The sequence below is a fragment of the Agelaius phoeniceus genome, chromosome 11 (genome assembly GCF_051311805.1).
Source record: "Agelaius phoeniceus isolate bAgePho1 chromosome 11, bAgePho1.hap1, whole genome shotgun sequence".
Classification (NCBI taxonomy): domain Eukaryota; kingdom Metazoa; phylum Chordata; class Aves; order Passeriformes; family Icteridae; genus Agelaius; species Agelaius phoeniceus.
In genome coordinates, this window is record NC_135275.1 from 6,169,710 (window position 1) to 6,196,954 (window position 27,245).

Here is a 27,245-nt window from a genome sequence, read left to right on the forward strand (position 1 = left end):
TTGACAGAATGTACTTCAAACACAGAATTTATTACAAAGGTGCATAGAGTTTATGCCATTTGGTTTGAATACTTAAGTTTAACCTACAAACAACATACAAAGCAAGGTTACAGTATGTAACAAAGCAACAATGATTATCTGGTAAATTCAATATTCTACTGTCTTTAATTTCACGTAACATTTCTGAAACAAAGGCACTTACAGAGATAAAAAAAAAACAAAACAACATTTTAAGTTGTGATGTGAAGGCAACAGCTACTGGGACTGACACATCAGCAGGGCTTAAACTGAAAACTTATGGATCATCTCCATCTTTTCTGTAACCATGCCATTCTCGTCAGTATTTAAAACAAGCTTCAACAAGGCTGCAGGGCAAGAACCAAATAAAATCTGGTCCCACACCCCATTGTTAATGATGATTAATGCACTAACAATAAGAAATTAATCACAATCTGATTAATTTTGAACTGGACCATTTTCTCTTCTTTCAGTAAGTTCTGTAACTGAATTAGTAATAGTACTGCTAAGGCAGTTCCTTGTACATTAATGACTGATCTCTTCACTTGTACATTGCCATCATTTGCACATGTCCACTGATGGAAAGGTGTCAATTTTCAGGCTCCTTAACCCTCATCTCCCACCACCCCACACAGAGCAGTGGCAATTCAGGACCATCTGTTTGGTCTGTAAACCTCCACCCCAAAACCTCAGATGTGGGAATGCCCCTTACTGCTGCCTCCTTCCTTTCCTCCCATCTCCTCAGGGATGAGGACTGAGCCATCCTGCCATGAAACTGCAGATTTCCCTCTCACAACCCAAACATGACACTGTGACTGCTCCCTTTGTCACACCAGGGTGGGCACAGGAAGAGCAGGGCACAGTGACAACCTCAGGAACCCCACACTGGGTGCTGTACCTGTGCTCTCCCTGGCCTGGCTCCACACAGGCTAACAAAGCTGCTGGAACAATCTCTGCCCTCCTTCTCCATGAATAAGCACCAGATGTAGGATCTGGAGCATGGGATTTATTTCTGCAGTTACTCAGTGCTCTCCCACAGAAACATTCCAGATTTCTAAGGCAATACTTCCTCCTCCATACAGAAGACACCATCCTTTTTTGGTTGGTCCCACGTAACATCTGACAGTGTCATGAAGTTTTGCCCAATTTCTCAGCTGACATGGCAGGAAAGAGGAGGAACACAGACACAGGACACACAGATAAATGCTCTGTAAGTGCCTCTTGGCACCATTTAATGCTATTAACTTCAACACTCAGAGAGGTGTAACAGAGGGGCACAGGTTGTCATGAACCCCAGTGAAAAAACTTTCAACAAGTTTCTTCTGAAATGCCCTGAAAACTTTCTTAAAAAAAGAATCTGAATAATCCAGAAATAGACTCAAGAAATCAGGAAGGGGAACAAGGCTGCCTTTGACAACAGCAACTTCCACCTACTCTGTGAGGTAAAACAATAATATACCCCAAATATAGGCCTCTCTAAAAAATAAAATCAGTGTAAAAAATATGTTAAAATTATTTCAGTGATTATGTCACAGTGATACATGCAAATAACTACATAGTTCTATGAGGATTAACAACAAATTGCATTTCAATGTTGGAAAAGAGAAGAATTGTTGAGGACAGTGAAAAAACCCCCCACCTTATTTGTTTGAGCAATGAAAGATTCATGAAGCCCAAAGCCCCAGCAGTGTTAGCAGCCATGAGGATGTCTCAAGATGTTTCATGACTGAAAGCATTACCTTCTTAAAAATACATTACCTGCCTGTGACAAATCCTTCCTTTCCCTGACTTCTCATTATCTGCTCAGCTTCATGGGAATGCTAAAGACAAAGGGGAGGTTTAATGCTCATTGTGGCCCCTCACCCAGCACACTGTTACTCCAATGCAAACTGGATTTATAAATCTATAATTCTTAGGTTCCTGCCATCTACAGTTCCCACTAGAGACAGTGGAAAAACCCTGAGCATTTGAAAATCCCAATCTTCTGCTGATATCCCATCCCTCCTGTAAAAGGATTCCTTCTCTGTGATGAGGCTGCCAAGGTACCTCTGTTAACCTGTCATTAAGGGGCTGATTTTAATTCCAAACTCATCAACAAGAGATTGCTCAAGTAAGTTTGTCCAATACTAGCTGAACAAGAAATACTCATCCAATTACTTTTATGGAGAATTTTTAGGGCTTCAGCTTTTGATCTATTTGGTCCTTTAAGTGGCAGAGAGTCTGTTGATTTCTAGCTATAATACCCAGTGGAGGCACAGTTTATAAACCTTAAAGTTGGGACAGAAAACAAGGAAATAACCAACTCATGCTATTTAGAACTAGCTCAAAGGCAATTAAACATGGTGTACTATCCCTTACCAAAGGTAAATGTGATGCAAAAAAGGAAAATTCCCTTTTGAATGATAAATGAAATGTATTAAATGGTAGCTTACCTAACAATAGTAGCTTCAAAACAGGCAGAACTTACATAACATGTATCAGGTAGTTTCTTAGAGGTTAAGATTTTACATTTTAATACTGTGCAAAAGATTGCTACAGCTTTGGGTATTTGACAATGCTCATAGTAGACCATTCCTCTCAAAATTATTGCACAGCAAATGGTATTGTAGTTTTATGTGTATTTATGAAATACTCTTTCTTCTCACTTCTCTCATTGTATCTAGAGCAAAATCTCTTTTTGTATTTGCTTGAGGTATAAATCAACTTCTGCAAGAAAAATACTCCTTCCTTGGAGCATGAAAAAAAAGAAGATACTGAACTGATTTTCACTCTACTTTAACAAAAAATTGTTGTCTTCCAGAAAAATATAGTACAGGAGCATGGTGTAAACAGAACAAATGATATTTTGAAAAGTTTTATATGCAGAAGCACAGTAGAAGCTTTTCAATAGGTGGGCTTCTGAGGATCCATGTAAGCAGGGTTGTAAGGGGGCTGGGTGGGGTAAGGAGCTCCAGCACCAGCTGCAAAAGCAAAACACAAGAAAAAAACAGATTTGTAAAATGCACATTCTGAATTCTACATATAAAATGGCAATTTCTGTTTTGAGTGCACAGTTAAGAGGTTCAACTTAGCCAGTATCTTAATTGGACTTGAAAACAGCTTGTCATAAAACATCTGCATTTCAGAAGTAAGAGCACAAAAACTTTTGTTCTTGTTGGCTTTGGGGCTTTTTTGATGCTGAGTCTAAAAAACCTAGTCTAAAAAAAAAAAAAAGGAACTAAAAAAAGAGCCAGTGGAAGTAAGTGGAAGTAAGGAGTGCACATACAAACATACAAGAGGATATAGCTGACAGTGTCCTGAGGGGAAAAAAACACTGGTAAAAGGACTAGAGAAATCATATTAGGATTCCTTCAGGGAAAATGCTTTCCTGCTAAGTGTCAGAAAATTAATTAAGGAAGTAAAATAAAAGAGAAAAAATATCCCACCACTACTGAGCACATGAAAGAGTTTGACTTATGTACCAGATGTGCATCCCTTGGAAGAGATCCTTATTTTCTACTGTTCTGAGAAAAGCTGCTCTCAAGTGGCATCTCCATTTTCAGCTCTGTCAAAGAGCACAAGCTTGTTCAAGTAGCACCTGATCAGATCCCTGGAAAGTGCAGGTGTGGTTATCTTCTGCTGATCTTGTAAAGTGAGTGGGGCTGGCTCCTGTGTGGCAGAGCAGGTATGCTCCCCTGGCACATGACATAATTAACAGCCTGCTCCTTGGCTAACAGGCAGGAGAAATGAAGGGAACAACTCTCACTGTGAGGCATTTTCAGCTGCCAACATGGAAAGTGCTTTGGTATGTTCCCAGGAAAAAAAAGAAAAACAACCACAAAACCCTAAACAAAACAACTGTTTTAAAACTAAAAACCAGCAACAGCCTGAAAAACCAGAGAGCAGGAGAAGTGAAATGACTAATTTATTGGCTCCCTCATATGAAAAACATGAAGCCAAAGCACTTTGGCATAATCCTGTAAAACCCACAGCTTCTTTGGCATTTATAACAGAAAAACAGAGTCAACAGTCCTGCCAAGTCAGTGTTTTCACATGTGGGGCTGCTTTGCACATTATTAATATACAATTTCTAACTGTTTGCAAATCTTTCACACCATGAAAAGCCATTTTATATCCAAGTTGTCCTGGAAGTTACTTCCTAAGGGCATTATCTACTAGTCAGGACTATACTTTGTTACTTAAAAGGATGACCAGTGAGGTTTGTAAGAGAACTTGAAGATCCTACAGGTAAAAGCCCAGTTTTGGCCCCTCTGAGCAGTCTGGAGCCAATTGCTCAGAGAATAGCTATTACCAGCAGAAGTGGGAATTAGTCATTGCAACAATAAGGCTGCATGAAAACAATGCTGTGAAAGAAGGAAAGCTGAAGAAAAAAGATTCTGATAATTTTAACTGCAAGTTGTTAACAGGCTTCTCCTTTCAATCCCTTTGTCCTGGGCAGGGACAACTTCCATGAGACCAGGTTGTTCAGGATTCCATCCAAACTGGCCTTGGACACTTCTAGAGATGTGTCCATCGCTTCTCTGGCCAACTTGTGCCAGGGCCTCACAAACCTCACAGCAAACAATTTTTTCTTAATAACTAATCTAATAACTAGTTATATATATATATATATATATATATATATATATAAAATAATAACTGATCTAAACTTGCTGTCCTTTAGTTTGCATCCATTGCCCCTTGTCCTGTCACTACATGCTCTTATAGAACAGACCTCACAGATACAAGATTAGAAAGGGAATGTGGAAACATCCAACTCATGTATATGTATATATGTATGTATGTATGTTAATTGACTTTGATTTTAATATTAAATGTCAGCTGAATTAGTAAAACATTCTACTGGATCTGCTGACAGTCCCACACATTGCCAAACTTTGCCAGTTCAGCTCCAGCTCACACCTCCTCTGGCAATACTTAACACAGAGACAGTGAGAGGGAAATTTCCACCAGGGTGAATAACAGCATCCACCACAACTTCAATTTTACAAAATTTGTTTACATCTGTATTAACACAGCCACAGACAATAATAAATGTAAATAACATAAGATTTGCTCCAGAGCAGCTGTCTCCGAGCTGTTCAGGAGCTGAAGAAGCACTTGGTGCTGCCTTACCTGCCACAGTTTCATGGTAAGCTGGGGGTCCTGCAGGCTGGGTGGGGTAAGGGGGAGGGTACTGGGCAGGGTAGGGAGCCACGGGCATGCCTGGCTGGGGCTGCACAGCCACGGGCTGGTAGCCTTGGTACGGAGCTGCTGCGTAGCTGGGTGGCACTGCTGGCTGCTGGGGATAGGCAGAGTGAACCACGGTCGTGGTGGCAGTGGTCACCACAGCTGCAGCAAGGAAAAGGAACATGGTTAGTGCTGGTGGTCCCTAAAGGAAAACCCCCATAATTCCCAGACTCCCCAACATGGTGGGATGGAAGAGAACTTCTAAATGCTCAGAAAATATTCCAAAACATCCCTCTGCAACTTCGCATTCTGGAGCTGCTTAAATGTTTATTTTTAATATTTAGGTATTGCAACTTCTGAGCAGGGTATTTTCACCTCTTATAGGAACACAATTTTCCAGGAGGGATTAAAAAAAATTTCCTCTTCAAAGATGTGAAAAAGAAAATAAATCCAGAGCTACTTACGGCGTGGTCGTCGACATGCTTTGTACAGACAGCAACAGGAGCAGGTGAGGCACAGAATAATAGTGACGACAATCACTGCAAAAACAGTAACTCCAATGGCAATAAGGGTTCCAAAACTGCAAGACAGAGACCACCAGAATTGGTAAGAGTCACTCCTTAACCAAACCTGCAGCAAACACATTGCCCCACCTCCAATCTCTCAGTCCTTACTGGACTAAGAAACAACTGTGCAAGGCAGTGCTGCAGGAGGTCATGTCTGCTAAGCCAGGGAAGCTGAACTACCCCTGACAAGGGGCTTTGGTCCCTCTCATTTTAGTCTGTGACTGCTGTTGTTTTAGTGTGAACACACAGGTTCAGAGCAAGCCCACAAGTTCTTCCCACATTCCCTAAAACCTCCCAGTCCCAAACTCATGACAATCTCAGCCCTGAACAGATTCTTGGCAGGCTCCTTGGCCTCTGCAAACAGGTATTTTAGAATCCATGTTTCATACAGTCAGGAAGAACTGAAATCCTGACTTTTCTTCAATAGCAAGCATGCCAGGCTACATGATACAGAAACACTGCCTAAAAGTCACAAATTTATTATGGGAAACCAGAGATTACAACAGCTTTGACTTCTGTGATGAGCACCAAATGATGGAGGCAGACAAAACCAGTTACCTCTCAAAGCTTTACAAGTTCTATTTACCACACAGAGGAGAAAAGATATCACAGCAAAGCCAGTGACAATTCCCTTACAGTGCTCAATGAAATGATCTGTTTCCTACTGTCTGAAACCAACAAAGCCCATCTTCCATGGAAGCCAAAGTCTCCAGCACTCTTTATTTCTTAGAAAACACACCATGCATCAGTTTTGGGAACAATTGCAGGAAGTCAGTTTTAAAGAACAATCAGCTATAAAATAAAGACTACAGAGGCTGTTTTCACATCCATCCTGTTTTTGTTTGCTGGTAGAGATTTTGGCTACAGTTATCTTTGGTTTTTTTTTCCCCTGCTCAGTTTCCTGTTAACAGCTTTAAACAAAAAAACATCTCCATTGCATCCAGCAATTTTCACTTGGCTACCAAACACCAACCAAATGTGACAATTGCATTTGAATATCAGTGACACTGGAAGGTTAAATAACTGACAAAAAGAATTGCAAAATGCTTTACCCTAGCCCAAATTTAAAAGATCTCACCTCAGTGTCTTCTAGAGCAACTTAACCCTTAGTAAGCTGGGCACTGACAAATAAAAAAGGCTCAATTTAAATTGCATTCTTTCACCTTAAGAGAGGTTGCATCAATTTTATTCTGTTTCTGCAAAAGCTAGAAGAAAAAGCTTGAGTCAAATCTCTTTCAAAACAATGACTTTGTGAAACTGTAACTGTATCTGACTGAGCACTGATTTTGTGAAGCACTAAATACAGCACTATGGATACAACCATGAAGTACTGAATGGGATACAGGAAGCAGGAACTGCTGCAGCCTCCTGAAGTCACAGGAACCGTGTCAGAGACACTGCCAGGAAAATAAATGGATTCCTGCAACACAACCACAGGATGTAAAGGTGAAAATAATGTGTTGAGGAACACGTGCATGTTTTGCCCCATTTATTTGCACAGAGCATTTTTGAGATGCTGACCTAAACACACACTCCTAAACACCCAGCTTTTAAGTGCCCTCTCATCCTCATGAGCATTATCTTCACTTCAGCACACCAAGCTCACAGCCAGCTCATCGCCATCCAAAAAATCCCATTTCTTTCAAGCCTGGTGTAAAAAGCAAAACACAAATGTGATTTCAAGAGAAGAGAAGAGAGAGAACTGCACTCAATGGATTCATACACTGAATTACAATCCTGATCCCAATGTTCTCAAGAGATGGCAAGAACACCTGTGACAAACTACAGACACCTTCAGAAACTGCAGGACAAGAAATGTCAACTGAAAATTCTGATACTTGTGGAGCAGCCAAGAGCTTTTTCTTTTCTCTTGTTTCCATTTCTGGACCAATCCTGAAAGAGCTCTCTCACTAGGGAAGCTGACATTACTTCCTTTATACACAGCTATTCTCCAGCAACAGCAGCACAAAGTAAAGAAGTTTTCTATGTTCTTCCTTGTTTTTCCTTCTTCAGTAAAGGAAAAACACCTTTTTTGTAGTGAACTATGCTAAGGAAAGAAATTCTTGTGTCAAGGAGAGAGATTAAGGCTGACAAAGACAACTAAAATTCTTCACTTGTACAGACAGTGCACTTCTTAGAACTTCAGCAAAGGCTGGGCAGAATCAAAGATATCAGAAAAATTGAAATAAAGTGGAGAAATATTTACTCATCGTAAATTACCGAGCACAGCAGGAAACTGAACAGCCCTCTTATCTTTCACAACTGAAATAATTTCTGATATGAGGAGAGAAAACAGCACAAGCCCACCTGCAGCCAAGCTGAGGGCCATCAATAGATAAAAACATTGACCATGGGCTCCATGTGTTTGTTTTTAATAAAGTTTTCTGCTCAATGAAGCAGATATCTCCTATTTGCTACCTCTAATAAGGAACACAACAAAAGCAAAGCTACAAAACCAACACACCATGTCCTCATCTTCACCACGTTGTTAGAGACACCCTGTGCATTTGGATCACTTGTGTCCTTGGCAAAATGACACAACCAGGACACAAGGACATTCTGCACCCATCTTTGGAAGAGTTAAATGGAGACACATGTTGGAGGTGCAGGTGTGTCAGGTGTACACGCTGGAGTTCCCTGTTTGTGTGTGCAAACACTGTGATCCACTCCTACCCACTGAAACACTGTCTGATTGCTGCAGCCCAAAATAATAAGCTTTCAGACAGCCCAGCAAGTCAAATAACAGAGAGGAGTTAGCTCTTCTCAGTTCTTTAAGGAGTGCAACAACTGATTACTGGCAGGCATTTTTATCACCCACTTCACAGCAGATAATTTTCCTGCCAGTGCTTGGGCTCATGCAGGCTAATGTCTTAGAACAGCATAAAATAGGGAGACATTTACAGAAAAAACAGGAAGTGCTGTGAACTGGTAATTCATGTCATCAACACTGGAGTTCTTAAAAAATATTTTTTTTTATTGCCAACCAAAACTAGCAATACTCTTTTGGAATTTCTGCATGGTCAGTCACTACCTTCCTGTAATAATGTTGTTTTTTTTTTACTGCCCAAGGAGTACTGGTCTCAGCACTTCTTGAGCATTTAAGTGATACCCCTCAACTGAAAAAGGTGCAGGAAGGCTGCCACTAACAGATGATGGTCAAGTGAAGTCAGAATGGTGCTCTACATACATTACTCAGTGAACCTTCTAACCTTCAGGAGACAAGATACTCCAGGCACTGTATAAAGACTCCTTCACAGTGTGCTAAGTCCCTTCTTAGACAAAAATTGCTTCATTTGATTGCTTTCACCTCATGAATCTGCCTAAAGGGCCCTAAAATATTTGGGAAAAACCATATTCACATTAAATGATAATTTAATTACTGTTAACATCGTACATAAATGAAAAAGAACAAAGGTGAGGGATTGCTGCTTACAGATTCTTCCCCTGAATGGTTAACCATGAGAAAACAGAAGCCAACGAAACCAAAAGCACACCTGACCCCTGCATTCTGCAAACAAACGTCAGAGTGCAGAAATCAGGGTGGCCACAGCAGCAGCTCCGGGTGCTCTGCTGGCGTCAGTCACTTTCAGGTTTCCATGCTCCCACATTATATACACCATAGTCTAAATAAAGCACAGCTCTAAACAGCTTGAGCTCATTCACTGACATTTCCTGCTTCTTTCTCTTCACAGGAAAGTGAACTTTTGCCAATGATTTCATAAAAAACAAAATCAAACCTGCAGTTTTACTGCAGCAATGACAAACTGTAACTTCTCATAAAATGCATACAAAAATAAATATGGAGAGATTTATTCAATTTAGTAAAAATGGAGAGATAACATCCTGCCCTTTCCTATCACCACCTCTCTCTTGCCTTGCCCTACACCTCCACTTCTACTCCATCCTCTCACCAATGAAGTGTAAATGTAATAAGAATGTCTCTCAGACTCACTTTAAAGCTGTCTAATTATTCAATATATCTATCAGCTCACATAAAGGGAGTTACTTGCCTATTTTACCCCTTTCAGGACTGAATGAGATGCAATGGACATATCAAAATGTGAGAACCAAGACCAGGATCTAAATAATACTATTTGTAGAAGTTAATTCTCAAGGCGGTTGTTCATGTTGCAGATCTTGAACAGTCAAATGGAAAAAAATGGAGAGTTTATTTAAAGCATTTTCAAATATCAAAGTTTTGATTCCAGCAATGTATTTTTAACTCTTCTTAACAGTTCAAATCACTTAAGTCAGTGACATTTTGTAAGCTGATACAAAGGAAGTTTTCACATATCTATGCCTTCATGTGAGCAGGACACACTAAAAATTTTGTCTTAAAACAGAAAAAAATATCCAAATTAACAATGAGACCACCTAGTAATGAAAAATTAGTTTAAGCAGCCTTTTTATTGTGCAAGTTTTAATCTATTCCAAGATTTGTTCCATGCTTCGAGAAACACATTGGCAAGGCTCTTTTGAAAAGCACTGCTGCTATTCAAAACAAACATTTACAAATAGTGAGTTATGGCTGTAACACGGGGTGGTCTGGAAAGACTTCAAAAGATAATTTAGGCCATTCCTAAAAGTAAAATAAAAAAATTGAGTATATGCATGTCATTCCTTACTGCTTGAGAAAAGGATCCAGTTCCCAGAAATGGTAAATATCCACGTTTGCTGACTAAGGTGTAGGGCATGCCCAAACAAGTCCCCAGACAGAGATGCCTAACTAACATTTTAGTCACAGCCATACAGTGCCACATACTGCCTCTGAAGTTCAGCAGGAAAATAATGCTTTTTTCTGAGACTTTCAGAGGGATTCGTTTTTACAACTTTACTGGCAACACACTTTCTCAGTTTAATGCTTTAGCATAAAAATTCAAAACATAAGAACCACTTTCCTAATGATTAAACGAAAATAATTTACTATTACTCAGAAAGCAAACTCACAGGGAAACATTAGCCTGATTTGAACACTTTCAAGAGGGATCAGCCTAATTTAGCAGAGCAGGGGCTTCAGCACAAGAAGACAATCAGAATCCACACCAGAGTGAAGCCTCCTAGTCCAGGAGCAATCACAGTAATTGCTGGGGCAGCCTTGGCCACCTCTCCAGAACAGGCTCTCTACATGATCAGGAAGGTTCCAAGTGATTCTTGTGGCAGGCAACAGGCAGCCTAAGACTCAGCCTGAGCAGCATGGTTTCAATTCTGCAAAATCTTGGTTGTTTCATCAGACTGGCAGCTTTGAAAAGTGCAAAGTCATCTAAGGAGCTCTGCAATGCAGTGAAGTGTGGATTGGAATTGTGAAGTCTGGTGTTTCAGACAAATGTTAATTCAATTTGCACTTCAGAGTGTCTTTCCTGGGGTTCAGTCCCTTAATGTCAGAAGGGTTTCACTTTATTTTACCTAACCCCTCAGAGCAGCACCAGCTCAAGCCATCATTGACTGCAAACTGCTCTAGCAGGGACACAGATTAAATGAAAACCCTTAAAACTCAGCACTACTTTCCATAATTCTTTCTGGGTAGTCCCAAAAGGAGTTTGCAAGGGGAGCTCCAGCAAAACAACCCCTTTGTTTACCTGCAGTATAAACAGCCCTGAGCTGCATCCCCAGAGCCCACAGCTGAGCACAGCCCAGGGACCCAGCTCTGCCATGAGAAACGAGCTAAAACAACAATAATGCCATGGGAAGCAAGAAACTCAGCAACTGCCAGAGTGCTACAGGAAAACAGAAGGCAAGAATCTTACAGGAAGAAGTTTGCTAAATATGTGCTGAATGGAGCCTTCAGCTGTTTGTGCAAATAGGAACGTGATGTGGACTACTTTAAGCCCAAAATAATAAACTTCAATTTTATACACAAAGACCTATTGGAATTAAGCTAACTACTATTTTTAATATTATATTTACATTATTTTTTTTTAATTCTCCATTTTTTTAAAATAACATGTTTAGCACAACGTGTTCTTAAGCAGCCTTTATGAGAAAGTGGCAGGGAGGAAACTTCCTGCAGTTTGTGGTCTTACTCAGACATATGACACCCTGATCCAACAGGTTATTATGGAATATGTATACAAGCATCTTTTCTTGGTCCTTAAAGAGTGCACTTGTACTAAATATGTCTATGTATATAAATCCCTTTGTAATACATACTAAAAATACAATTTTCTGGTGAAGTTTGCCAGGAAATCTATTATTGTACGCTTTGTAGAAAACAGAGAATAATTGCTGTAAGTAACTGATGCATTGAAATATGCACATAACAAGGGGAAAAGTCAAGGCTGCATTCAGAGGGACTGAAGTCTTTCATCAGCAGTGCAAGAATTAACACTGCAGCTTCAGGCAGGCCCCCAGATAATTTTCAGTCCAGTGGACTCAGCATACAAATTGTCCTTAAACAGAATTAAAGGCATTTGCTTCTGCAGGTGGGAAATAAATTTCTAATGTTCCTTTAGTGGCAAAAAGAGAATGTAGAATGATTACAGACATTTAAGGCAAACAACATGAGTCAGTTCCCTTCCTACCACCCACTTCAAGGACACAGGATGTTACCCCCACACCCAAATTCAAATTTGGCAATGGGAAGGATTTTTCTTAGATGGTTAACTGAATTAGCAGAGCAAGTTTAACTGAAAAAAAAACCAAACCAAACAAAAAACAATCAAGTGCTACAAAAAAAATTTCCCCACAAAAACTGCAATATTATATATTTGCTACTGCTAGTATCACACTAATTCTAGAAGCAGATTTAAACAACTAATTAGAAAGTAACTTGGCCAAAGAGTTAAAGTATTTTTTTCCCTGGCAAATTGAAATCTGGAGTATGACTTGCCAAACACACTGGAACTGCAGTAAAAGGAAGTTTGGACTGGGTTACACCCACCTGCTTTGCCTGCCTCATAACCCAGCTTTTATAGAAAACACACCTTTTTCTTTACCCACATTACTCATGTATCATCACATATATAAAATTTCCAAATCCTGTGTTCAGGCAGGAGCAAAGTTTGAATTACATCAATTAATTATCCTGTACTACTGTTAAGTGACATCTTGGCCCACATTCCCCTTCTCTTCTGGAATATTAGTCACCCAGCACAACAAGGATCATCAAGGAAAATCCAACACTGTAGAAAACAAGAACAGACCATGCAGCAGAGGTCACATCTGACCAACCACTACTTCTTTTAAATGGCATTGATTATTATTATTAATGAGACCCATTGTTATTATTATTAATGAGACCTTCATCAAAAGAGTCACAAAAGTGACTCTGATGGCTAGTACCTTTCATACCCTAAAAAAACCAAACAAACAAAAAAAAGAGGTTTTTAAGTTTACCTCTCAGTGGAATTGAGAGCCAGAGATCATGCTAATAAAAACAGAGGTGCATCACATCAAAAATGAACGGTATAAAATGTTTTGAATACAAAGATTTTGTGAAAAAGCCAATCTCTACACAATTGGAAATTTCCTGAAATTAAACCAATTTGTTTATTTCACAGAAGACCCTACAGCTGCAGTTTTAAAAGGCTGGGCAATTGGAGGGTATTCTCCTCCTCCCATAATACATCTACAAACACAATCTGTGGCAAATATTTCCAGCTACACCTCAGGCCATGGCTTTTTTATGGCAGTATATGAAAAAGCAGAGCTGGTGCTCGAAATGCTCAAATTTTTACAGATCCTAATAAATGGCCATCATGGTCTTTTAAACATGTTTTTAAAGGATTCTCTGTTTCTTGGGCTATAGGATCCTTCTCTGAGGGCTACCCTACCTGCAACCTCTTCCACAAGCTCTCTCCAGAGCCAGCTTGCATGTTAAAAATTTACTGTTTTCAGAGTTACACAGAGGCACAGGAAAGCCCAGAGGCAGAGGGAACACTCTAGCCTGCTAGGTAGCTACAGCCAATGAAGCACAAAGCCCCAGGAAAATGAACTCCTGAGCAGCATCCAAGTGATCAATCTTGCTGTGTCGTTGCGTGCTCAGGCTGCTGCTGTCACACAGCCCTCTGTGGTTAGCAGGGCACACTAACCCAGCCATGCACATCTGCCTCTTCCACCAGGGCTGCATTTTTCAGCCTCTCCTTCCTGCCTGGTTTCTGAGGAAACGAAACTTAAAGTGCCTACAGCAGCAGAGACCACAGCTCAGAACCCTCTGCCACCTTCAAGCTGCTTCTTCACCAAGAACCCAGTGAACACAAAACCAAATGCTCTGCAATGCACGTTACCACTGCTAATTGTGCAAGCTGATGTTTACTCTTCAGGCTAGTAAAAAGCATAAAACATTTCTTTAAGTAGTTTAAAATCCAAGTCTCAGTTGTTTCCAGGCAAGAAGCTTACAGTCCTTGGTGAGATTAGCCTGTGCTTGAACACGAGCCTCACAGAACAGGCTGGATGCAGTTTAACTCATTTATTACAGAAAATATCAAGGATCAGCACTGGAAAAGAAATCCTCTGCTTATTAAACAGAGACTGCTTATATTTCTACAAGCTTTTTTCCAATTTTCATGGAGTCTTCCCTCTAGAAACATTCCACACCCACCTGGACACATTTCTGTGTATCCTGCTCCAAGTGACCCTGCCTTGGGGGGGGGTTGGACTAGATGATCTCCAAAGGATTTTTTCCTTCCAACCCTAACAATTCTGTGGTTCTGTAATTATCTTCATTATTTACCTTTCTTACCACTGGCAACTTATTACAGATCCTGGAGTATCCAAATATACCAGAAAGTGTAAAGTGGAGTCCCTGATAGTGATAGCAGGGGAGAAGAAACACGGCATAGCTCAATATCATTTTTGACCTTGTCTGTGGAGAAAATATGGGCTTGAAAACATCTAAACCAGACAAAGAAAACCAGGATAATCATATCTTTCACTGTTACAAATATGCTGGTTTTGCCAGGTTAGCCTGTAGCAGCCTCTTGTAGATGCCACATTGCAAGCAGGCATGGATTTTCTCTGTATCACAAAAGGACAAGGAAGCCACAAGACAGCATGGATCAAACCCCAAATGAACACATCCCCATCCAACAAGGCTGGTCTGTCTCTGCTGGCCAAAGCTTCCCAGGAAAATGGGACATTCTGCCTTCCCCTTCTCATAAGGAGGAACAGCCTTGCCTCAGGCATTACTGTACCTGTTACACAATCTGCTCTAAATTACAGGCAGAAATTCACTCAGAAACAGAGGCAAATTAACTGTGTGCACAGACAATGACAAGTTTTGTTTCCAATTAGAAAGCCCACTATCAGCTGCCCCAACGACATTATTTTCTTCTGTAACTGATACAGATGTTCTGAATTGCTCGACCTCCTTAAACACTCAAATACTTCACAATTAGTTGAATTGTGGATATGAGTCATCTAATTTCCTTTTCCAGTAAGGGTCACTATTGGAAAATTGGCATACCAAGGCTAAGTAATCACACTACCAATGAAAATAATAACAAGACCTGGTGAATCAGTGCTCTGCTTTTTGCAAAGTTTCTTAAAATAAGAATACTATGTACAGCAGAATGAAAAGGGGAAACCAACTAAATTAACCTTACTACTCACAATCCATCTTTGAAACCAGAGTAAAGGAGGGGAAAACTCAGTAATACAATTAAAATGGGAAAAAAAATCCTGAAACATCTTCCAGTAGTAAACCTTTGTCACAACACATTCACTAGCAGCAGAAATTGGAGAAATCACTTACGGTCAATAAAAAATGGTGACAAATGTATCAAGTTCAGCACTATGAAACCTATGCCTACACCCTGATCTAAAAGCTCCACACGATGTTCAAGGACTGATCAACAAAATAAAAGGCCTGAATCTGAGTTAATCCTGACTTTTATACTTTTCCTAGAATGCTTACATTTGCTTCCAAATGCAGCATTCTGGGAAGCAAAATGCTTTCAAGTACTTAGAAGTGCATTATTAACACACTCCAATGGACTGTAATTCATTGTCTTTAAAATGTCCAAAGATTATAGCATATGGACCACTTGCAATGTGAAATACACTTCAAAGGATTGCCCAAAATGCACACCTGCCTCAACAGCACCTGATACTCAGTATGAATATGGAAAGACATTAATATCAAAGGATGATACTGAAAAGAAACCTATTGAAAACTGGTGCTTTGCTTGCACTTCTGTAGAAAACCTCAGAATAAATGCAGCAAAAAAGCAAAAGTACAAACAAACTAGAAATTGCTCAGCTGGGCCAGACGACAAAGAACAAACAAACATTCCACCAGTAGCCCTTCCCTAACCCTGTCCTTAGAATTAGGGTGTAATTGTGGCAGGGTTTCCAAGCAGAGAGGAGAAACACCCAGACCAGAGTCTCCAGTGGCAAGTCCACAGGTAGTCTGTAACTCACTTTCAGAAAGGGGAAGTTCTCTTGACAAGACAGGATTTGTGAGCAGTGTGCCAGGGTGGCAACTCAATCTAGAAATCAGCCTGATGCAAGAATGGGGAACTACACGCTCTGTGACCCATAATGCCAGGAAATCATCACCTCCTTCTCAAGGGCAGTGTCAAAGGTAGTATTTGTAACTCCTAAGAAAGAACAGGGCACTAAAGGAAGTTGCCCTTATTGCTTCCTGTCATGTTACAAACTGTTCAAAGAGAACGCTCGTCTTGTTGGAGATACAAAGAAATATTCTGACATCAGCCTTCTCTCTCCACAGTGAAGAATTAAACTAACGTAGTCATCAAGAAACAAGGCAAAACCTGCCTTTTAAAAGAAATTGGCACAGACAGAGAGGGTGGAGTATACCTTGCAGGCAAGGAAGCAGGACAACTCTTCCAGAAGGAATTCAGCTTACTACTTGGTTAAAAAAGCACAGAAACCTCAACATACACAACACCAAATCCCAGGCACTGTCTGTAACCAAACAGAAACCTACTTGGTGTCCCACTGGCTGTAGTCATAGACAGTACCACTCACTGCAATTCCCAGTGTTGAAACACCCTAAATGGGACAGCTCAGTCATAAGTCATTTTGGAAAGTTTTGAGGTGTGGTTTTCCTCCAGTCATATCCAGGTGGCTTTTCAAGGACAGTATTCCTGTGAGTAATTACCATCTTTCTAATAAAATTACGTAGCAAGAAGCTAAGTTTGATGTCAGGTCTAGGCCTTTGCACAACACTAATTTTTCAAAGCTGAAATGTAATTGAAAAGGAAAAGAGAAGGAAGAAGAAATGTCTCTTCTTAAGGTCTGAGACATCCACAGGTCTCTTTTAAAACATTCCACAGCTGAAAATAAAGATAACTAAAACAATTTAACTGCTCCTTCCTAAATGTTTTTTCCTGTCATTTACAAAGAGCAAGCTGACTTCAAGATAAGGCTGTACTGGAACCACACATCTGAAGACAGAAGATCAGCCTGGCTGACAAGGGGCATCCCTCCTCCAAAATATTTGTTACATTAAATCCACCTCCTCGTCGAAGAGACCAGGGCTCCAAGACACCCCTGTACCCCATTCACACCACCATGCCCGTGCCCATATCGCCTTTAGCGCGGCTCCTTCCTCCCCCGGTGAAGATGTGCCCGGACTAATACAGCGCGGCCCCGACCCCCGCCCGCCGCCCGCACGGCCCCGCTGGCAGCCGGTACTGAGCCCGGAGGTGCCGGGAAGGCCGGGCGGGCTCCCCGTGCAGCTGTCGGGTCCCGTCCCGAGCCCCCCGAGCCCCGCCGCTTACCCCATGCTCGCCGCCGCCGCTCGCCCCGCGCCCGCCGCCCGGCCCCGCGCACGTCACGGCGCCCGCACCGCCCCTTAAAGGGGAGCCCCGGCGCCGCCGCCGCCGCGATCCCGACCGCCCAAAGCCGCGCGGAGCCATCCAGCAGCCAGAGCTCCGCGATACTGTCCGGGCTCCCCGGCACAGCAAGCACAGGAAGTGTTGGAGGGAATCCAGAAGTGTTGATAAGAGGGCTGCAGCACCTCCCCTAAGGAGACAGGCTGGGAGAGCTGGGGCTGTTCAGCCGGGAGAAGAGAAGGTTGTGTGGACACCCCCAGCACTTTCCAGGGTCTGAAGGAGCTACAGGGAACCGGAGAGGGGCTCTTTGTCAGGAACTGGAGTGACAGGACAGGGAGGAATGGGTACAGATTGAAGGAGGGGAAATTTAGGCTGGCTATTAGGAAGAAAGTTTTTACTATGAGGGTAGTGATGCACTAGAACAGGTTGCTAATGGAAGCTGTGGATGCCCCAATCCTGGCAGTGTTCAAGGCCAGGCTGGATAGGCCTTCAATAAGTGGGACATGTGTAAGGGGGAGGCTGGGAACAGATCATCCTTAACGTCCATTCTGTGATTAATCCCTGCCCTCTCTTCATCATCTTCTGCACTGTGAAAAACTGACACATTTTTACAGCAGGACTCCTGTCATCACCAATATAGGTTTAAAGGAATTTACTTCTTCCCGAGATTGAAAGAGATGGAGAAATATTGATAGAAACTAACTGCAAAAGATGCTACAACACCAAGGAGATACCTCAAACAAAAGCAGATTTTCTTCCAGAGCCACTGTGGATTTTCTAAGAGTACAAAGCACAGAGAAATAAACTAAACCAGAGGATGTTCCACCTAATTGTGAAGAACTTTTTTATGTTAAGAATGGCAGAGTACTGGAAGAGGCTTCCCAGGGAGTGAGTGGGGTCTCCCCTCTGGAGACATTGAAGTCACACCTGGACACATTCCTGTGTCACCTGCTCCAGGTGACCCTGCCTTGGCAGGAGGGTTGGACTGGATCTCCAGAGGTTCCTTCCAAGCCCAACTGTTCTGTGACTCTGTGCTAATGCTTCAACCTCCTGTTCAGCAGGGAGGAAGCAGGTTATCATATAAAGAGATCTTAAAGTGATCTTAAGACCTTTTTGTTATGGTCTAAATAGCAACATCCAGCTTCGTCCTCATGTCTCTCCTTCTTCCAACACACACACAGATTTTTGAGTGCTCCACACATTTAAGACACAAATTAGTATTTCTATTTTTGTATTCTAGCCGCACAGAATCATGGAATTGTTTAGGCTGGAAAAGGTCTTTAAGATCACTGGGTCCAACTGTTAACCCAGCACTGCCAGGTCCACATGTCCTGATTACACAATGAAGAACCTCTACACAAATCCCATTTTAAAAGCTTGCATGGCTTACCTGGGGCCAAAGTCTAAATCAGGATCCTGAAACATGTCCGAGTCAGAGATCCTGGAACAAGAGAGTTCATCTCAAAAAAATGGAATTTATTACTTATTAAAGTTACCTAGCCAAGTTTCAAGTGCTTATGGAACAAGGAAATGTACACTAAAAGGAGAGATTCTTTTTGTTGCCTGTGGTGCTAAAAGTAGGGATTTGACAATAGCCTGACAGCACTGTTCCAAGGCAGTTTTGCAAAATCCAAAACCAAATAGACCATACATAGATTTGGAGCAGCTGTAGATAAATGCATTTACTGCATTAGCTCAAGTAGCTAAAGTAGTCAGTGATTAACAACAAAAATCAACAGATACAGCTTTTTAGTAAGCTCACCTTCTCCATTAACTAAGCTTAGTTTCACCCAGGTATGCTCTGACAGGCATCCCTGCTTTGGGGAGGAGAGAGGAGCAAGCACAGCAATTTGTCCACCAAGTGGGGCCATATTCTCATCCTCTACATGGAGAAAACCAAACACCAATTTTATGAGGGTTTCTGTTACCTTCAGTCAAACTGAACCAAAGGGAGAACAGAAGTGTGACATTTCAGTGTCACAGTGTCCTCCACCTGGCTAAAGGATCTCTGACAGTCTTTGCTCCCACACTACAACTCTCATATCGTGGCCTGCAAGGAGCAGCTCTGTGCTTTGAACAAGTCCTCTTTGCCTGGGTAAAGGGGAGTGATGCTCACTTTCCCTGCAGGGATGTGGCTGCTCTTCTGTGCTTCACAGAGACAACATCGAGCTCAGGCCAGCGTTTCACCCCAGACATCCTGCAGTGGTTAAGCCCTGCCTGAGCCAGCTGCAAGATAAGCAAGTGGCTCAGCTCAAGTGTGAGCTCAACCAGCCTCATTCAGTCTCCACAGCAGGCCTGGAATTTTCCACATTATCCACTCTGTGACTACAGTAATAACTCCATAATAGGTGGTTTTAGAGTGTGTCCTCTCTGCTCCTTTGGGATGCTTTTCACCTGGTAATATTCTCCATCTGGAGCAGGTACCAGTGGTACCTTTCTGGTGTCCTTGAGCATCCTAAAGTGTGAAGTTAAGCTTTCAATAACAAGGATTTTCCACATGATATAGTAAAACTGACACAACAATCATTTTAACAAGTATCAATGCATATTGTATCAGGCCTTGAAGCCCTCCCACAAAGGTAAAACAAAATCATATTAAAGCTTCATCCCAACCAGTTGTCAGATGCACTTTTCCTAATTTCCTCGGCGAGCTTCTTTACAGTTTCCAGAGGGTCTTCTGCATCAGGAGACCTTCAGAAAAATTAAACAGAGTGTAAGCATTTGAAAATTATCAAGAAAACACACATCAGTTCATGCATTAATTTATCCAGCTCATTGTTCCCTTTCTACAGGTAAGAAACAAGCATTAATGTTGATCCATGATAGACCCTGATAGAGATCTAGAAGAGAAAGGTCCTTTAGGAGATTTAACCATTAAACAGTGTGGTTTTTTTGTCATTTGATGACAGAATTGCAATGTGTTGTATACATTCAATTTGCCTCAATAACTTTCATTAAGCTGATTTCACTGGAATTTTTGTTCATAAAATTTTAGGAATGCATTAGAGCAGCAGTATCAATCCAGACAAGATCCACAGCAGAAATCAGAACAGGATTGTGCAAGTTATACCTCACCAAAATAACCACTATATGCTTGACAATCCTCACCCAGAACTGAGAAGAGTTACAAACCAATAGTTAGTAAGTAAAGGAATAATCATATAATGTCTTTTCCTCATCCCGACCAGATCACCTAAGTTAATACTTAAATATGCTGAAAGTACTTGGGTCAGGTCTTACAAACCAAGTATTTCATTTTGTGTATAGCAGAGGCAAATACTTACTTCAGACACACAGAGCAGCTCATCTTCATTAAGCACCTCTATCCAAATGTTCAGACATAAGCACCAAACTGCATGAAAATATGAGATGCTGGTGTTACTTTCTTCACTGTATCTGATAGTAGCTACCAAATTATTGTAAAGACTTAAAGAGCAACATGAGTTGCCAAAAAGGTTAAAAATATCAAAAGGCCTGAAAATCAGTTAGAATAAAATGTTTAATTTTCCTAGAGATTTGACTCAATGGAAAAGATGCAACACCACTGCACTCACTGTAGGTTTGGATTTCCCTGTGACTTGGTTGTTTGTACAACTTGACTGTTGCTTTGTTTACTTCACAGAAAATCCTAATCCTGGTAATCCACTGCAGCAAACAGAGATATCATACAACAGATTCTTAGAACTAAAATAGTCCAGCAGCATCCCCACTGCAAGCATCACCTGGTGCAGCTCCAGTGGTAATCAATGGGGATATTCGTGTACCAGGATGGTTCCCTTAGGGAACATCCCACACTTTTCAGAACTGCATTCAGGATGACACATTCTTTAAGAGACTGGCTGTTTTCTCTGTCCTTGCCCTCCCAAGCCTGAGTAACTGCTCCATAAGAATGGCTTATTAAAAGCTTTTAACTGCCACAAAAAAATACTTCCCAAAGCTTAAGCAAAGTCATTTCCCAAGAAGGGCATCACTTCATTTTTCAGTGACAAATGCTGAAGTCAGCTGGTTTCTATTCATCATTTTCCTTCCTATCAAGACATAGCCTGATATCTTGCTCCTAAACCACACTCCATCCAAAAAACTCGAAATCCTTCAGGTGTAGTTGTTAAGAGAAAGCAAACAAAAAGAGGCAAAGACAATATTTAAACTGACTTTAACATCTGAAAATTCAGTCTTCACCCTCTAGCATCAAGAAATACCTAAATACTGTTGCCTGGAATAAAACACAAAACTTTTCCAAACAGTGTTAAAATAATACAAATGCAAGTCTTTAATTGACAGCCTTAATGGTGCACAATATGGTGATGTACACATACAATACAGTATATCTACAATTTTTCTACAGTTTTCCTAAGGTCGATTAGTATACCTACAAATATTGTCCAGTAAGAAGAGCAACTGGTTAGGTAATTTCCTATTACCTGGGTTCTGCCCCATTAGAGCCTCCCCCCAGTCTTTTTTTGCCCTACACTTTACTGTGTCTACAATACAAGCTGCAAAACAAAGTGTCCTTGCTAGACTAAAGGCAAGACTAAACAGAATTTCAAGAATGTATTAGTAAGGGTTTGGTATACTATGAAGGAGTACAGGAAAAGTACTACAAGTTAGAACTTTGTATGAACAGCCTACAATGTTACAAATACATATAAATATATATAAAAGTTAAAAATATTTAGGCATCACAGCCAACAATAAAAAGGAAAACAAAAATCTTCTAAGGGTTTAAATATGGAGGGTCATTAAATAGAAACAAAGAGGAACTTCTGTATCCATAGCACAGTACTTTTTACAACTTTTTATATACATGCTTACACTTGGTCGATCAAATTTTTCTTCTGCAGACATCTAATGCCACCTGACTCCTCCCTCCTTCCTCTACCCCTAACAAGAAAATGACAGGTAGCTAAATCAATTCCAAAATACTTTGTGAAAGTACACAGGGCAGCCAAATCAATTCCAAAATACTTTGTGAAATTACACAAGGCAGCCAACAAAATTCCCCCCTTCATCTCACAATTGTAGTACTGCTGCACAATAAAATAGCAAGGAAAACCAAAGGCCTAGGCCAGTTCTCAGGTGGCTGAGCTGAGCCAACAAGGGCCCAGCACGCCAAAGAAGAATTTGGTGCCTCCGCTTTGTTCCTCTCTTCTTCCATCAGCTGTGGCATCCAAGAGATTCTTCCTTAACTGACTGAATTCTCCAGCTCATCAACTGATGGCACTTTTTCCCCCAGTCGGTCTTCTGATGGTTTGATTATTTGAATCATCTGAGAATGGGTACAGTCCGAACCCGGTTACTGAGGGGTTCCTCCTATCCCGCAGGACATCAGCGTGATGATTTCAGTCCATCAGTACCGCACAAAACCTTTAAAGACTGACCAAGTTCCATCTCAAGAGCAGAGCTGCCAGACTCTTCCCTCCCACTCCTCAATCACTGCAATAAGTACTAACTTCCACCCCTATTTATTCAAGAGCAGCTAGCATACAGTTACAGCTATAGACCTTCGTGGTGAGTCAGCTTAAAGAATCCTTTTTCTGGTGCTCCTACCTTGAAGTACTTACAGATAAAACTCTGACCATGTCAGCCACACTGATTTCAGCTCAGCCCCCGAACAAACTGTGATCCTGGATTACTCTGATCTAGCCAAATGTCTTCTTGCATATCACAAGCAACTTTTCTGCACGGGTTTGTGCAGAATTTGATCTCTCTGATCAAGTAATACCACTCATATATAAAATACAAAGAGTACTTCTCCTTCTCTGAGACCTCACAGCTAAGTTCTGTAATCACATCCGCTCTGACGACAAAGTTGGGGAAGACCGCACGGTCCATCCTCTAAGCACAATAACAAATTAGCAACAGATGGGGCTGCTGAAAAAAAACCCGATTATCAATAATAGCATTTGATGTATGAACTCAATCATCAAACAAGCTTACGTAAGTACGCTTTTTACATGATATCATCACTGAGCACTTCAGTGTTTCTATTATCTTCCAGTAAAAGGGTAGAATTTACCGTGTCGGGGGTGAAAAGGTGAAGGTTTTTGATTGGATGCTTTAAGAATTAACCGCAGCCACTTTAGTACATCATCACCTCACCGTAGTTACCAGCAGGCCCTATCATCAGGCCGCTGCTAGCCGACACCACGGCTCAACACAAACCCACCGAACTTCAGCAGAACTTTTCCCTCAGCAGAACTTTTCCCTCAGCAGAACCCAAATGCGCGCCAACACAGCTGAGCGCGTGTGGGCACCTCCCGCCGCCGCCGGGACCACGTGCCCCCAACACCACGCGTTCGTCAGCCCCCCAAAAACACGGTTCCACTGCCCCCAAATCACGGTTCCACAGCTCCCAGAACCACGCGTTCTTCAGTCCCCGCCCCGGCACGGGCGGCAGAGCTGAGGGGGCTGAGCTCGCAGCCTGGGGCTCCCCACGCCGGGGGCTGTGATCACCGCTTCCGAAAGCGACACCGGAGCCCCCAAACCCCCCCCCCCCCGAGCACCGGGGCTCGCCGCTCCCGCACGTTACCGCGCTCACCGGCCGCCGGCAGCAGCAGAAGGAGGAGGAGGAAGCAGAGGGCGAGCACGCCCCGACACCGCGGCGGGAGGGCGGCTGCGCCCCGGGAGGTGCAGGGAGCAGACAGCCCGCGGGAAGCGGCGGAGGCAGCGGGCGAGACGGGGCGGGGCGGGGCGGCCCTGGCCCGGCCCCGGCCTGGGAGAGCGCTGAGGCGGTGCCCGACCCCCGATCTCAGTTCCCCACACCCCGATCCCCGGCTGCGGCTCCCGTTCCCCAGCGCGGTTGCTGCAGTACCAACTGAAGGGTTCTTTCTCCCTGAGGGGACACCTCACCGCAGTATCACAGAATCATTTAGGGTGGAAAAGACCTCTGAAGATCATCGAGTCCAGCCTGTAACTGATCACCACCATGTCAACCAGAGTGTCAAAAATAGGTTAGAAACTGTTGTAAAATAGTTCATAATTGCTAAGCTTGTACTGTTAAAAAGTTTGGTTATTATATTGTAAAAGCGGTTAAAGGGTAGTTATAAGAAATACGGTACCGATCGTACCGTATTACACCTAAGTAAAGTGCATCACCCCCCAAGGCAAACGAGCCAGCCTGGATAGAACTGGAATGGGCCAATCAAGCACCTTAAACCTTCATGCAAATGAAGGATCCCAACAGAAACCAGTCCAAAGGAACAAAAAACAGGATAAAAAGGGGGCATCCGAACCAGTGGGATTGCGTGCTCCTCCACCTGGAACATCGGGAACATCTCTGCTCAAGAAAGGAAGATCCAGCATTGGCTCTGCAGCATCCTCACTCATCAGGAACGCTCCTGGTCGACCCTCCAAGCTTTAGGCCTTATAATAAAAGCTGAAATCACTTTAGCTCCGGGAGTGTGTTCCCTTTATAACAAGACCATGGCACCAAGTGCCACATCCAAGCTTGCCAAGGTGCTTGTTCCCTGAATTAATCACTTCTGTCAGCATCTAGCTAATGGAGTTATGTCATGCCCCAGCCTTGGAAGGCCAAGCAAAATACAGAAAGACTGGTGAGAAAATCCCAAGCACCAGAGTTTGGCTTGGAAGGTGGCTGGTAAAAGAGATTCTCTAGGAACACTGTAAAGGCAGGAGCTGAAGGAAGCAGTCACTCCCAGCAGTATCACACACCTGGTATTGTAGGACTTCTGGGAAGTTCAGGTTTCTATCCTGATCCTGAATTGCATTTCAGATCTGTATTCTTCAAGGCTGGATTTCACATCCCTTTTCCCTATTCTGGTTGTACCTGAGCCATTGTCTGGTTGTTGTCCAGGCAGGTTCCTAGTGGACTCTGATGCTGGCTGAGGAAACCTTCTGGCTGCCTGGGCACTCCACCTGAGCCCATAGCCTGGTCTGCCTTCCCCTAGGGACTGCTCCTGCCTCTGGATCAAAACCTGTGCTAAAGCACTGTTACTAAAGAACACCAGGATTGATGAAGCAGCCCCCTTCTCAGTAAGTTTCTGAGGGTAAATGGCCTCTGCTCTATACTTGCCTCTGGTTGCCTTTTTTCCAAGACATCTTCACAGGCCTTTCAGAAGGTGTCTCAAAGAGAGGTTTCAGTCTCCCCTACCCTACCTGCTTCCTAGCATACTGCAGAATCTCTCACTCACAGGAGAGGAAGCTCAGGTGTGTTAGGAGATGTCTTGGGAGCACTGGCAGAGGTAAATGGTCAGCAATCCAGAGGCTGGCAGAGGCTTTTCCACACAGAATCCTTTGTTTATTTCAGGTAAATTCTTCAGTCTGTCTGGATCCAGTTGAAGAGCCAGGACAGTTTCTTGACCATGTCTTAGATAACAGTGCAGTGTACGCCAAAGTATTGGGTAGGTCCAGCCTCATGACTAGGAGGAAGATCTGCCAAGTTCAACAGCTTTCCCAAGGTGGTTTCTTGGAAAAGGCAATTTCTTGAGCTCCACCAATCCTATAACCAAATACATATGTGAATTGTGGATTGTTGACCTGAAGGTTGTATGTGAGCTCAAGAACTGCATCAAGTAGATTCTTGTCATATTTGCACACAAGTAAACATTGACAGAAGTGGAGAAATTCTGTTGCTTTCCAGAAGTTCAGCAAGTCTACATCTCCACTGTGCCCCAGGGTCTGGTGTTAAGACAGAAAGAGTGACTGAATTGTGTAGTGTTGTGATTTCCCCATACTTTAGGAGAGTGAAAGACTGCAAAGTTATTGTTTCTCAGGCAGAAACCTTTACATTTCAATGAGTCTCCTGTGAGAGGCCTGGGTTTAATAGCAAGGAGAAGCCGCACAAGGTCAAACTTCAGGACACAGAGCATTTTGTTCCCAGTGGTTCTTTGGCCAGATACTTTTGTCAGGCCTGAGAGAGCCTCCCAGTGCACTTTATTGTGCTGGTGAAGTGGGGTCGGGGCCAGAACTGGGGCATAGTGCACGGCAGGTCCTGCAGCAGCATCTGGGCTGCCTGTGGGGATTCTGGGCCAATGCTGCAGGCTGGAGCAGTCTTGGATCCACATGGGCCCAGAGGTATTGGAGTGTCTGGCATTTTCTGGTATTTTCTGGATCTGGGGAGACACAAGAGGACCCTGATGGTAGCTGGCTGGTGGTGCTGGGGCTGCTGGAGTTGGGTGCTAGCGAGCTGCGAGGGTGGTGAGGCCCTGGCACAATTTGCCCAGAGAAGCTGTGACTGCTCCATCCCTGGAAGTGTTCAAGGCCAGACTGGATGGGGTTCGGAGCAACCTGGTCTCGTGGGAGGTGTCCTTGCCCATGGCAAGGAGGTAGAATTAGATTATTTTTCAGGTTCTTTACATCCCAAACCATTCTGTGACTCTATCTTTTTATCTTGAAAGTGTCAGATGCTCCAGTCCATGCTCCCTGGGCCCTTGTGGATCCGAGACTGCTCCCATTTGCAATGCTGGACCCAGAATCCCCACAGCCAGCCTGGACACTGCCACAGGACCTGCTGTGCCCCCAGTACACTGATCCCACTCCACAGGCACAATAAAGCGCACTGAGAGGCCCCATGCTCATGTGTCGGCTCCTTCCTCCTGCTCACTCTCCGAGGGCAGGTGCGGGTCTGGCCCAGAGGGTCGTTGTCTCCCTGGGTGTGGGCAGCGCCTGCCCTGGCCTCCCTCGTGCGCGCTGGCCTTGTCCGCTTGCCCACCTCCATGCCGAGAGTCTCGCGTCTCGGCGGCCCCGACCCTGCTCGGTTTTCTCCAGAGAAGTTCACGCAAGCACCGGGGGGCCTCTG

The 27,245-nt window shown here is 42.9% G+C and overlaps 1 protein-coding gene across 3 annotated transcripts; it reads right to left on the reverse strand.

Annotated features, from left to right (window-relative positions):
* Positions 1 to 27,177, reverse strand: SHISA5 (shisa family member 5). 3 transcript variants are annotated; one of them, XM_077184475.1, is made up of 7 exons: positions 27,159 to 27,177; positions 20,773 to 20,840; positions 20,102 to 20,179; positions 18,879 to 18,929; positions 5,652 to 5,767; positions 5,134 to 5,349; positions 1 to 2,978 (listed from the first exon to the last, which is right to left on the reverse strand). In XM_077184475.1, exons 2-7 carry the CDS (start codon positions 20,799 to 20,801, stop codon positions 2,902 to 2,904), a joined length of 567 nt encoding a protein of 188 aa, XP_077040590.1. In that variant the 5' UTR covers positions 20,802 to 20,840; positions 27,159 to 27,177; the 3' UTR covers positions 1 to 2,901. The 3 variants fall into 3 exon arrangements, with proteins under 3 accessions (XP_077040590.1, XP_054495948.1, XP_054495947.1); XM_054639973.2 differs by lacking the exon at positions 27,159 to 27,177 and adding an exon at positions 24,027 to 24,162; XM_054639972.2 differs by lacking the exon at positions 27,159 to 27,177 and adding an exon at positions 24,018 to 24,142.
* Positions 27,178 to 27,245: the final 68 nt, after the last annotated feature.